A 12500-nucleotide genomic window follows, 5' to 3' on the forward strand; every position below is an offset into this window, starting at 1 on the left:
TTTTTCCCAAAGAAGAGCTCAATGGGAAGAAATCTAACCTTTTCTTGATACTACATGTATCTCATGAGATACAACATTGAAGACTTGAGCACAACTGCACAAATGTTGATAATCAAGTCCCCATGATGCCCATCACCCATAATATTAATGAACACTTTTCATTCAATTAATGTATTCATACTTTCATGTCAACATGCTTCCACCAATGGCAGGTGCCTGCATCTCCTATATATTATAAACCACTAACAACCCACAATCCTGTAAGTCAGCCTTACGAAGGGCTCAAGCTTGAGACCAAAAAGACCTTTTCATGGTTTCTGATGCCATCTTGGTTGGGGGGGCAAAACGCAGCTTGAATTACAGTGAACGTATGGGGTTTTGGCCGAATTCAAACCTCTATAGCTCTGCCACAAAAAGGCAGATTTAAAAAACTTTGTAATATTTTGTCATTTTGTTAATATCATTCACTCAATGAAAAATTAGATCATTGCACAAGGCACAATGCCTGAAAATTAGATATTAGAATCACCTCATGTCACTTCAAATTTCACAGGAACTTGCATAATTTTGTTTACAAGGGTTGATATGAAATTTACAAATTTCATTTACTGTCGTTATAGCTTGAATCTGATCATCATAATTAACAAAAATAAAAACGCTTTTTGAGAAGTATTCTCGCTTTCCACAATGGTCAGATTCAAAGTCGGCAAAATTCCCTTTCATTCACTGTAATTTAAGCTGGGTTTGCCTCCCAACCAATAGTTTGTTTCACGTTACGTCATCGCCACCATGCTGGTGGATGAAAACAAAAGATCGCTCATTAGCTCCTTTTGTTCGTCCACCAGCAATTGTACATTGCAGCATTGTCATATGTGTCCCTAGAGATTGGTTGCAAGCCACCTATATGGCATCAGAAACTGTGAAAAGGTCTATCCATCACCCCGAGGGAAATTGATGTTTTTATGCAACTGGCATGTTTTTCGAAAGCCGTCAACATGTCACGCACTGTGAAAAACTCAAACTGCTCTATTTTCGAAACGAAGCACGGTACCGAGCTGAAAACATGCAAACAGATATATTTTTAAAACCTCTTGTAGCTGATCAAGATAAAAACTCAAAAGACTCTTTAGTTTTACAAGGTTGCTGCCTAACGGTCGCCCGGTCACCTGGGGCACCTTATTTGCAAGCACCGGCGACCAAATTTCTGAACATGTAGCCCAAATGGGCGCCTTACTTGATTCATCCTCACTCTCTTGTAAATATGATCCTAACTGGAATTAATTAATTCTGGGCTCTTGAAAAAATGACTTGGGTTACTAACTTTTAATGTTGGAAGCCCGAAGGGCTCCCGGACAATTTTCTTAGGCAGCAGCCTTGTTTTGTATTTTATTTTTTTGTGACGTCACATGCAACCCAAGAATATGGAACGTGCGTCGTCTATTAAATCCAATTACATTGCAGATGAGCAAAGAAGATCAATCAATCATCTCTATTTATACACGATAAGTACCATTTAAAGCGATGTTTTGCTTGTGGGGTCCTGTCTAAATAATTAGGCAAAATAACTTAATCAATTAGAAAATAAATAAATAGGATATACATAAGCTAAAATCATATAGCTATTTACGGTTTAAAATACTAGCAAAATATCTTACAAGTCTAAAACGATAAAAGCTTAAAATTCTAAAATACAAGGTGGTACTCTGTTATCACCTAATTATTAACACTAATTACATGTACACTTAAAATCTTTCTCCCTTCTGTTTCATGTTTGAGGGGAGATGTATGCAAAATCTGGGTGTAGCAGAGCCTTTGACTGTCTTGCATGATCGTGTATTTCTTAACATTGTCTATATATCGTCATTAAGTTGGGGAACTGACGTGTTCCAAACCATTGCTCCTCTTCGAGCTACAAAGTTCCTCATATAGTTGGCATTAAAATGAGGGACTCCAATTTTCAGCTTTTTCCTAAGTTGGTATCGCTTAATGTTATCATTGTTCTTAACAATAGCTGACATAGCTTCTGGAGTCAGCTTATAGGTTATATAAGCTTAGTTAAGCTAACTTTGTACATATGGCCTAAAGAAGACCAATTAGCCTTTTTCAGAACATCTGCATTATGCACCGATCAACTCGAAACTTCAACATCCCTCCCCTCCTGGGGCAAACCACGGGCATTTGAAGTTTTGAAGATGGGATTGTCCAAATTCCTGCCCCCTCGGGCCAAAATAGTGTTCAAATGCCCTACCCTGTCCCCAACTTTTGGAAGACCTTTTTTTGTAAGCCAATCACGCACAAATGCTATATCTCTTCCTTTAAACTCTTCCATCTCATCCAAACATGTATGTGTTTTACTGCTGTTACTGATTTCAGCACCCAAAAAAAAATTCATTTGAAACCTGACTCTTCCAGTTCAATTTTCCCTACCCCACACAGGCAAAGGTCAAATTCCCCACTGCCCGGGCACAGAGCATAGTCAAATGCCCGGGGTTTGCCCGGGAGGAAGAAGGAAGGGGGGGGGGGGATGTTTTAGTTTCGATTTGATCCACGCATTGGACATCTCCCAAGGTTGCTAAAAAATAAGGCAGTGGCTATCGTATGGGACCCGTACACCGACCTATATTTGCTATTCATACGAGAGTCTTCTTGGAATGATTATGAACGACATAGCCACGCAGTTATTGAAAGCTAACCGTTGTAAAATGGGTGCTTAGACTTAAATACTGTTTATCAGCGCTATTTGAAATGGGTGCTTTGAAAGACTTAAATGCGAGAAATCACAAGGCAGGTCAGATGGCCAATAACATCGAACGAAGGAGGTAGTTCGTGAAAATAAACCGGTATCAATGCCGTTGTTTAATTGCTGAAATGTACTGACAGAATGAAAGACGAGGTAAGACTTTCCAAGTGTTATTGAACCTGTAATAATCATTCTAAGAAGACTCTCGTATGAATAACGAATATAGGTCTGTGTACGGGTCCCGTTACTACGAATAGCCACTACCAAAAAAATAATTCTCACAGCTCTGCAATGCAGTGCTTCTAATGCCTTAAAACCTTCCTTATTTGTGAGACCTCCCCATAAATTTATTCCAGGAAGACAGAAGAACAGTGAAGATTCCAACTGACAGGTCCGGTGGGATAGCAACGATTAACATTGACAACTAGATACAACGCAATTAATCAATCATAAACGGATCACACAATTATGTCAATTGTAGTAAGAAATGGTCGCCGATAAGCTCCAAAAGGAGATCAATACTTACATTGAAATCATAATCTGGACCATCTTGAGTCATCGATCGTGAAAAGAAACAAAATTTGTTCACTTGGGCGTCGATGATGCTGTCTTCCTCTTCAGCAATGTGAATCTCCCGCGAAATTGGAGAAAAGTACCTCATGTATAGTACCATAAAGTGACTCGCCGCATGTCAAGAGCGCGTGCTTCATAGTGCCATTTTCTCATTTGCAATACAATGTAATCTAACGTTGGATACGAGGCAATTTCGGGTTAAAACTACAAAATAGCCCGAAATTGCCTCATATACATGGTAGATTATATTGTAATGCAAATGAGAAAAACCAACCGTGAAAAGGGCTATTAGACCCGTAGCCCTTGCGGGTTACGGGTCAGTAGCCCATGAGGCGAAGCCGAATTAATTGGCTCTTGACCCGTGGCCCTTGAGGGCGAAGGGTCTAATTGTTTTAGTATCACCCAACTAGTAGGACAAAAAAAGGCTCTCAATAAAGTTAGCAAACGCAACTTGAAGAAATATTTATTTTGGGAATAAAACGAAAGAAAGCGTCACCCTTTTCGATACTCGAGGACTACTACTATTAATAGTCCTCTAGTCCTCTAGTGCCGTAGCCAATTTAGATGCAGGATTTGCATTAGTCCACTAGTTGGGTGATACTAAACACGCAATAGTCAGCTGCAAATGAAAATGTGACCTCATATCGCGAAAATCGGAAATAAATTTTGAGATATCTTGAAACTTAGGGCGGTGATCTACCTGATTTTTTTGCAAACAGCAAAATATTCATTTCTTCGCATCCTTAAAGAAAATCAAAGGATTTTTTTTAACATCTCCCAACTGCGTTTTCATAAATAGTTCAATTTCTACTACGTAGATACATTTTTCTCATACTATATATTAGGTAAGAGAATTTAATGAGGTTTGAAAAAACTCAATTTCAGATCGTTTTTGAGCAGTGCTGTACCGTTGCGATTTGCATGCAGACACCCACCATGTTGTTTTGCCAACACATGCGACTGCAGAAGAGATCCAGAATGTCTGCCCTATCCACACTAATGCGTTTATGTGTGAATACTGCAACGCTCGAAAACGCTGACGAAAACGGTTTGCAAGGTGGAGACTTTTAACTGAAACGTTCCGGCTGTAGCGTGGTTGGGTGAAACTGGATACTTCTCAAAACGATGACGTCAGGGAGTCGATTCGCTCTGACGATGGGCTAACGCTCGAAACGTCAGCTTTTAGAATCTCTGTACGGTGGCCAATTTACATTATCAACTCCGTTGATAAAACCAAATTTTTGTATACTACTTCCCCACCGACGCAGCACCACAGTTTCTTTAGAAACTACCTCCTTCATTCAACGCTTGAAAACGCATGAGTGTGGATCGTTGAAAACGATGACTTGAAAATCGTGGGAAATTTTTGGCAAAAGTTTTTTATACATCGTTGAAGTGTGGTTGGGTAAAAACGATAGCGTGGATGAAAATATTTTGCTTCGTTTTCTCCCAGATGAAAACGACTACTTTTGAAAACGCAGAAGTGTGGATGGCACCTTTAGGGACAACCAATACCGCACCTTTCCAGCATCCAAACATGAAAAAAGACAGGACTTTCGAATACATTACGGACCCTCAAGAAAATGGAAAGTTCTCAAGAAATGCGAAGTCTACAGCAATGTTATTAATTAATGTAGCCCGCATGTATAAGTAGCATCAACAGAAGGTTAGCGCGCTCGATTCCGGATCGAGTGGTCAGGGTTCGGGTACTTGCAGGGGACATTGTGTTGTGTTCTTGGGAAAGACACTTTACTCTCAAGGTGCCTCTCTCCACCCAAGTGTAATGCTGGGAGTGACCCCGCGATGGACTGGCAGAAACCGGAGATAAGAGCCTTCTAGGTTCGTAGAAGACTTTACTTACTAATAATAATTATACATGTAAAAAATAAAGGTTCAGCATTTTCTTTTATTTTACAAAAAAACAGTTATATTTAAATTAATAATTATTTACACAATTTCCTCTAATATACATGTTCATGTAATTTGTTATTGTCTTCAGGTTATTAATTAAATAATTAATTAAGAGGAAAATTAGAAAGGAGACATTGCTTTGCACTTTTCAAAAGAACCTCATTTCAGACATTGTTTCCTTCAGATCAAAAACCCTTAGATTCAAGTCAATAATTTTACGTTATGCTCCTTCCATTCATAAGCCATTAAAGAGAGCTTGAGATTGTTGTTTTTAGGTCAGAACCTCGTCAATGTGTAAAAAACGAACCTTGCTATCGAATAGTTTTCACAATCACTGTTTTTAAATTGTTTTCAACTATGAATGTTAACATTTTCCAGAGACAGCTGAAGTGCGATTTGAAGCATTTCCTCCTCTGATAAATCTGAGAAGGGAAAAAACAAAAGATGGAGATAAGAAAATTGACAAGATGTGGACTGGGATTGGAAAACTACAAGAAGAGCAAAATGTGGGCATTACCTGCACTTGCAAATTCTCTAAACGTTTTATATCAAGTTCCTCGTTGTTGGAAATATAGAGCGAGTTCCAATCGAGTGTCTTAAAACCAAAACCAAAGTAATTACTTTTGCCAATCAAAAAGGATGGAGACAATCCAGCACACCAATCAAAACTCAAAGTAATTACACGTAGCCTACACAAAGCACAGGAAATTGTGCACGCACAAGCCATAATTGGCTTTGGTTTCACTTCTGATTGGCTGACAAAATGTTGCAAGAACTTTGAACCAATCACTGAGTGAAGTAATGCAAAACCAATGCAATTTGCTAATTACTTTCGACACTCAATTGAAAGCCGCTCTATACACCCAATTGAATGGTTCAACATGGATATGCATGCATATTTTGCAAGTTGCAAGCAACAAGCAAAATGTCCGCATGTACATTGTATTATACTGTACGCTAAACCATTCAATAAGGGTCGCATAGACTGAGAATCGTATCAATTACATAACGACGCACATACAAATGACGAAAACAACACAGACGAAACCATTCAAATGTCCGTTATTTGATTGGATAAACGAAATGACGAGAGACAAGCCATGCCAAGCTTAATTCTCAGGCTTTACATCGTGTTGAAAACAATTATTTCTATTATTGAAAAACGCCTGTTCTTTCCGTGCTTGCTCTGTTCTAAAACGGTCAAACCTGAAAACTATAGTGTACTGCCATCTCATATTTTGCATGTTCTCTTGACCAAAATGGTATAATGGTGTAATGGTGGTACAATAATCAGGAATATTCTCGTCCTACATACCAGTGTCACTAGAAAGTGCTGACCTTTTAAGATGTTAGGGGAAAAAAGTTATCAAATTCCCAAATCAAGGCTTTGGAAAATTTCTCATTATTGTACCTGACGTTCCTTGGCTTAGAGCAGTTGCTGATGGTCCTGGTCCTCTTGTTACCTGAGAGAAATTTGTTGTTACTGAGCTTTGCTCTCTTGTTAGATTATTGTCTTGATTCTGTTGTTGCCTGAAAAGAATGTTTTTCATTAAAATTGTTCTGATATAAACCAATTTCAGCCCTTTATCGGGTTGAGTAACCGTAATATCTCAGTTGCACTTGCGCATTTACAACACCTTAGCTCCTATTGGTTTTGAGAAAGAGCCTTGCACAATGCGGTTTGAAGGAGCGTAAGGTTATGTTCTTGGAAAAAAACATTTTAAGTTCTATTAGAAAATCAGTTACAGCACCACCTGAAATTCTGTTCCCCTCGGGACGAGACAAGACCTCGTCTACGCGGCATGGAGCAACTGTGCATCACCTATGTTGAACAGTTATTCACATGCAGGAAAACTCAGGTACAGTTTTGCCATGGTTAGTTTGCCGCAGAATTGAAGAGGAAATGATGCGGCCTTACGCGGTAAAGAGCAATATTTATGACCAAGAAAACTTTTTCATCTGACTTGTCACTTGGCTGGGACAGTTAAGGAGGACAGGGAGAGGCTACTGCCTATTTTCAGGAGCTTTTCCTATAGGGTGGCACACAAGGCAAAGAAGCTGGTAATTCTTTTATCTGGGTATTTCAACCAAAAATTAAATGGCTCTACCAAAAACAGTTGTAGTTGAAACAGTTCATTGATCAAGACTCAAATAATATTATCATTGAAACTGACCAATGCAAAATTAATTATTCAGAAGTGCTACCTTGTGAAATATAATTCTCTCCTTCTTCTAACTTCTTCCATATCAACAGGTTTAGCTGTAGATAAGAGAAAATATTATGATCACATGCTATCACCATTTAAACCATTTGATAAAGCCAGTTAATGATATCTACAACCTGTAAAGTTATCATTAAAAACTACCATAAGAGGTATCTTTCAAGAAAATAATGTATTTGATTATTTTGTATCACCACTATGAGTATACAAACCTACATCCCCTCTACAAAGGTTAACAGGTTGAACGATAATTTTTGCATATCTATGGGAGATTAAAAAACTGCCCTCTTGATCACACAAGTGGTATCACCGTATGATCTTCCTGTTTTCTCCCATAAAGAAAATATCACACGGGCCCCATTTCAAAACACCCTTGTTCATAAACAACTGGGATAGCACTGTTAGAAACGATGATGATGAACTTCCTGTTGTGGCAATGTGGCCCCATGTAAAAAATTGTTACAAAGTGCTTCTGAATTTTCTACATACATGTATGTACTTTGCAGCAGCATCAAAATAGTAGTTTTCAAGCCTCCCTTGTGAAACTTCATGGGCAAAATAGAAATTACCACAACATTAATTTACCTACACCTCCTACTCTCGCTTGGTGGAGTGCAGCTGTCAAATCGGATTTATTTACTAATCTTTGGGAGGTGTTTTTATTAGCAGTTTTTTTTTCAGGTTTAGCTGGACAGAGTTTCAATAAGTGATCAGCCTCGCTCTCAGGTAAACGTCCTAGTACAATGAAAATGGAATAGCCTGCAACAGGAAAAATTTGAGTCAGAAATTTAAAAACTGCTACACTGAAAATGCAACTCTAATTATTATTTTTCTTTTGTTTACCAAACACAATGTTAGCTTTACAAGGATTTCTGGCATGATAAGCCTACAGCACAATCATACTTTTTGGTCTTGAAGTCTCTCAAACGCATATTTTTCATTCTCAGTGAGCAATAATTTACAAATTGCAGTGTTAAACCAGTGAGGGCATGATATCATTTATCTCCTCAATTCATCTCTCTTTCAGACCTGAATGACCAACTTTGAAATGCAAGTAATGGTAGACCATAAAACTTAAACAAAAATGACCCTCAAGTTTTTAATCTGATGGTCACAAAAACTAAATGTAGAAAGTTCAAGGAGTTATAGGTAGAATATATGCACACCGTCTTTTATTCACCCTAGCCCCTACTCTCACAAAAACAAACCAATAGACCACATGCTATGCATTGATATTCATATACTGTAGTCAACAAAGCTTGAGAGAATAAAACAAATGAAACTGCAGCCTGCACAGCAAACAGTTTTGGGGCACCAAATGGAGAAGGGAGTAGGACAGAGAGAACAGTTTGTCATCTTCCATGCCTAATTTCCCTTGCCACAAGCTGGCACACAACAACCAGCAACAAAGCCTCAAGAAACTGACTGAAAGGCGATGTTACACTATTTACCAATTTTTCAGGCACTTTGTTTCGCAATGCCATGGCAAGACAAGTTGCACAAACATTGCCCAATGCAACATACCGGTACTATGCAATGGCCAAAGACATTGCGAAGCAAGTTGCAGAAACTTTTGGGTCAAGTAGAATTGAGTTCTAGTATAAGCAATGCTTCATGCAACCTTGCAATTTTTCAAGCAATGTGCAGTGTATCATCTGTCTCGCAACTTATATTGCAATGGTTTGTGACACCAGCAAATGAACATGTTCCTTTAAGCTTATGTGATTATTGAAAACCAGACAAGTTGCAAGAAACGTTGCCAAGTGTGACACCCATTAACCCATTAACGAGTAAAATCGTCTGGCGTTAGACAGAGTAAAATACTAAGTGCGGCTGGTTTGGGCCGGTTTGGGTATCAAAGGGTTAATGGGACATAGTTTTTCAGTGAGTGATTAACCCATTGACTCCTGGGGGTTCCCCATTGACAAGTAAAATACTCTGGCATTAGACAGAGTAAAATACTAAGTATGGCCGGTTTGGGCCTGTTTGGGTATCAAAGGGTTAAGAAATAGGCCATTTCCGAGTTCTTGCCTGCCTCGTCTTTAAAGCGAGTCTAAATGCGAATTTTTTGTTATATTGAAAATTAGTTCTCATTCATATGTAAAGTAGAACTAATTACCATCACAAAAACTTCACACTTAGACTCGCTTTGAAGAGGAGGCAGACGTGAACTTGGAAATGGCCTATTTGTTTCAAATGTGAGAATGTTTGTCACAGCAAATTTGCAAGACAAGTTGCAGGAAAAACTGCCAAGTGTAACAGCTAGTGCCTCATTAAAGCATTTTCCTAAATTTCCTTTGTTGCATTTCCTAAGCAAGATGTCATGTCAGGCTGACTACTGATATATCACCAGAGGTCTACCTGTAATAAATTTAAAATAATTTTATTAGGCTGAACCACAACTTTCCAAAAAGAGAGGAAAGCAAGAAAAAACAAAAAAACCAGAAATTTACCTTCTGCTTGAAGTTGTGTAAGATACAAAGACAAGTATGTTTCTGTTATGAGCTCTGGTTTGGCCAGCAAAGAGTTGAGGTTAAACCACTAGAAGAAGATAAAATGAGACAATAATTATAGTGAAAAATTAGAAAAGTAACTTTCTTTCACTCCTTTTTTTAACCCTGAACCAGCCCCCACTGACAAGTAAAATTATTGTCAGGCACTAGACAGAGTAAAATCCATCATCGTCACTCTTAGGACCACAAGGGTTAAAGAGGACAAAGTTTGTAAGTGGACAAAGATGTTGTTATAGAGGACATAGAATATCTCCTGAGGTGAGGTAATTCATCCATGAGCCAGCATTCTTTCTTGAATGAAATTGTCTTTAATTGCCTTGGAGAAAAATCTGTATGCGTCACTCTTTACCAGTACATGTCCATAATCTGTCCGCAATAATTATTTACAGTTTGCAGAAATAACTATGTCCGTGGAATAATAAGTCACAGAAAAGCCTAAACCCTTTGACATCCAAACTGGCCTAAACCGGCCAGACTTAGTATTTTACTCTGTCTAACGCCAGACGATTTTACTCGTCAATGGGGAACCCCTGGGAGTCAATGGGTTAAGCAGGCATGTGTAAACTGTTAGCATAAAAGCCCAATGAACGTCCATTCAAACGTCAAACATTAAAAGGTGTTCACACACTGTAACTCTCTTGGGGACTTCCTATTTGAATGATTTGACCCTTCCATTTTCCTTGAGGTGACAATTTTTGCCAATTCAATGACAATGGCTGTATATGGCTGCTTGATGGCAGGCACATGGGCTTACAAAGTTTCAAAAGAGTCAAAGTAGTGAAGATTAAAAATATGCCATAATATTTTGATACTATGCTTCCAAGTAAAATTAATCGCATGTCACTTTGTGTTAAAAGAGGAGACCAAAGTGTAAAGCAGTTTTTATACGGGAATCTTAACTCAAAGACAACTGAAAAATAGGAGAGGTTCAAATATCTGTTTCTTAAGGATCAAAAGAGTGAATAAGGATCTAGAGACGAGGACAAAAATAAGATATAATGCTGGTCAATTTTTGCAGTTACTATACATGTAGTTCCTCATCATCGCACTTTTACAGTACGACCAGGAAAACCATGAACACCTGAAATATATCAGGAAGTGTTATTTCTGTGCAATCACACGTCCAATGTCCACTCACTAAACCGCTGAGTGTTTGCTGTCGTTTGTGCGGCAAGAACTGTGACAGCTTTAGATTTTCCGGGCAATTTGAGCTAATTCTCAGTGGTCATTTAAGCTCTGAGACTACTGATAAAGAAACAGAACAGTGGCTGTATTTGTCCTTTCACCAATCACTGGCACTCCGAAGGAATTGTTGCTCTCAACATGTGGCACCGTCGCAAATACCTGTATTATTTACTACTAATAAATAACGGTCATTCAGTTTGCGGTTTTTGCACGTGAAGTCCTCAAACATGATTGGCTTAAAAACGATAATTATTCCTGACATATTTTAGGTGTTCACAGTTTTCCCAGTTGCACTGTACATAATGTATTCACTTGCTTGCTGGTCTGGTTTCAAGGTAATTTTGCTTCCTGGTTAAAATCCCTTTTTTATCTCCTCCCTCCCAAATAGTTCAGAGATGGGTGTGAAGGTACATGTACTTTTGGCAAAGGCCCCTTAGGGAGCTGCATTGGCTGCTTTCTTCCTTCTGAGAGAGAATTTTCTGGCTCCCCTTGCATTGACTGCACCAGCTCCCAACTTGAAGCTGTTTGACAGCAAATTATAAGACAGTACACTGTACTCGACACTCACACCCATCAAGCTTTAACAGTAGTTTACTTAACATTGGGTGCAAACTAGAACTTTCCATTACCTGATGACCAAGTTTTCGTATGGTTAGCCAATGTTGCTGTAAGTTACATATAAAGGCTCTCTGGTTCCTAAGTGTCAACAAAGATAAAAAGTTTAACACTGTTTTTCATCTTGTCTGGTTTTTTTTTGTTTGTTTGCTTGTTTGGAGGGGGGAGGGGTTGGTGAGTAATACCATGGAATCAACAATATGAAAATTAAGCCAGCCATCTACTTGTAACAAGATCGATACAGTATTTATCCACAATCACAAGGATCTTTACTTAAGCAGTAGGCTTGCTAAATCTTCATGGTGTTTGTCAAACCATAACACTTCAAGGAAATATTCATTCAGCATCAGCCACAAGTAAACACTTAAAAAAAAGAGATTAAAAATGAAGCAATGTACCAAGGCTTACTGTGGGTTCTCTCTGGCCGCTTTAGCTTCAGGACTGCGAAATGGCATCAGTTCAACTCCCCATACTCTAAGTGCATTGCAAATGACCTGATAATAACAAGAAGCAAGATGCTAAATGGATACTTAGGCATTACAGTTCAACAATGCAAGAGACCACTTCTCATTAATGTGTTCAATGAGGAATGAGGTTTGCTGGATTATTACGATGATTCTTTCAATAATTATTCTCTCTCTTGACACAGTTTAATTAATCTCTCTTATTGAACTAATCCTTTACTCAACCATTTGGTGCATTCTTTAATTAGGTAATCAAGTTCCCCCAAAATTAACGTCA

General features: G+C 38.5%; 2 protein-coding genes across 7 annotated transcripts in view; both read right to left on the reverse strand.

Annotated features, from left to right (window-relative positions):
• LOC137995894 (chromosome transmission fidelity protein 8 homolog) overlaps nt 1–3401 on the reverse strand; it is an 8250-nt gene extending 4849 nt beyond the window's left edge. Inside the window, exon 1 of the mRNA XM_068841357.1 lies at nt 3267–3401. Within this exon, the coding sequence (XP_068697458.1) occupies nt 3267–3289 (23 nt within the window). The 5' untranslated portion in view covers nt 3290–3401. The remainder of the gene's footprint in view (nt 1–3266) is intronic.
• Nucleotides 3402–5199: 1798 nt separating this feature from the next.
• LOC137995912 (ataxin-3-like) overlaps nt 5200–12500 on the reverse strand; it is an 11595-nt gene continuing 4294 nt past the window's right edge. For all 6 annotated transcript variants that reach the window (XM_068841382.1, XM_068841371.1, XM_068841367.1 and 3 more), the window contains 7 exons: nt 12168–12253; nt 11774–11840; nt 9900–9987; nt 8032–8205; nt 7430–7484; nt 6636–6754; nt 5200–5646 (listed from right to left, as the gene is read on the reverse strand). In XM_068841382.1, the coding sequence (XP_068697483.1) occupies nt 5576–5646; nt 6636–6754; nt 7430–7484; nt 8032–8205; nt 9900–9987; nt 11774–11840; nt 12168–12253 (660 nt within the window). In that variant the 3' untranslated portion in view covers nt 5200–5575. The remainder of the gene's footprint in view (nt 5647–6635; nt 6755–7429; nt 7485–8031; nt 8206–9899; nt 9988–11773; nt 11841–12167; nt 12254–12500) is intronic.

This window comes from Montipora foliosa, chromosome 1, assembly GCF_036669935.1.
Source record: "Montipora foliosa isolate CH-2021 chromosome 1, ASM3666993v2, whole genome shotgun sequence".
In the NCBI taxonomy this organism is placed as follows: domain Eukaryota; kingdom Metazoa; phylum Cnidaria; class Anthozoa; order Scleractinia; family Acroporidae; genus Montipora; species Montipora foliosa.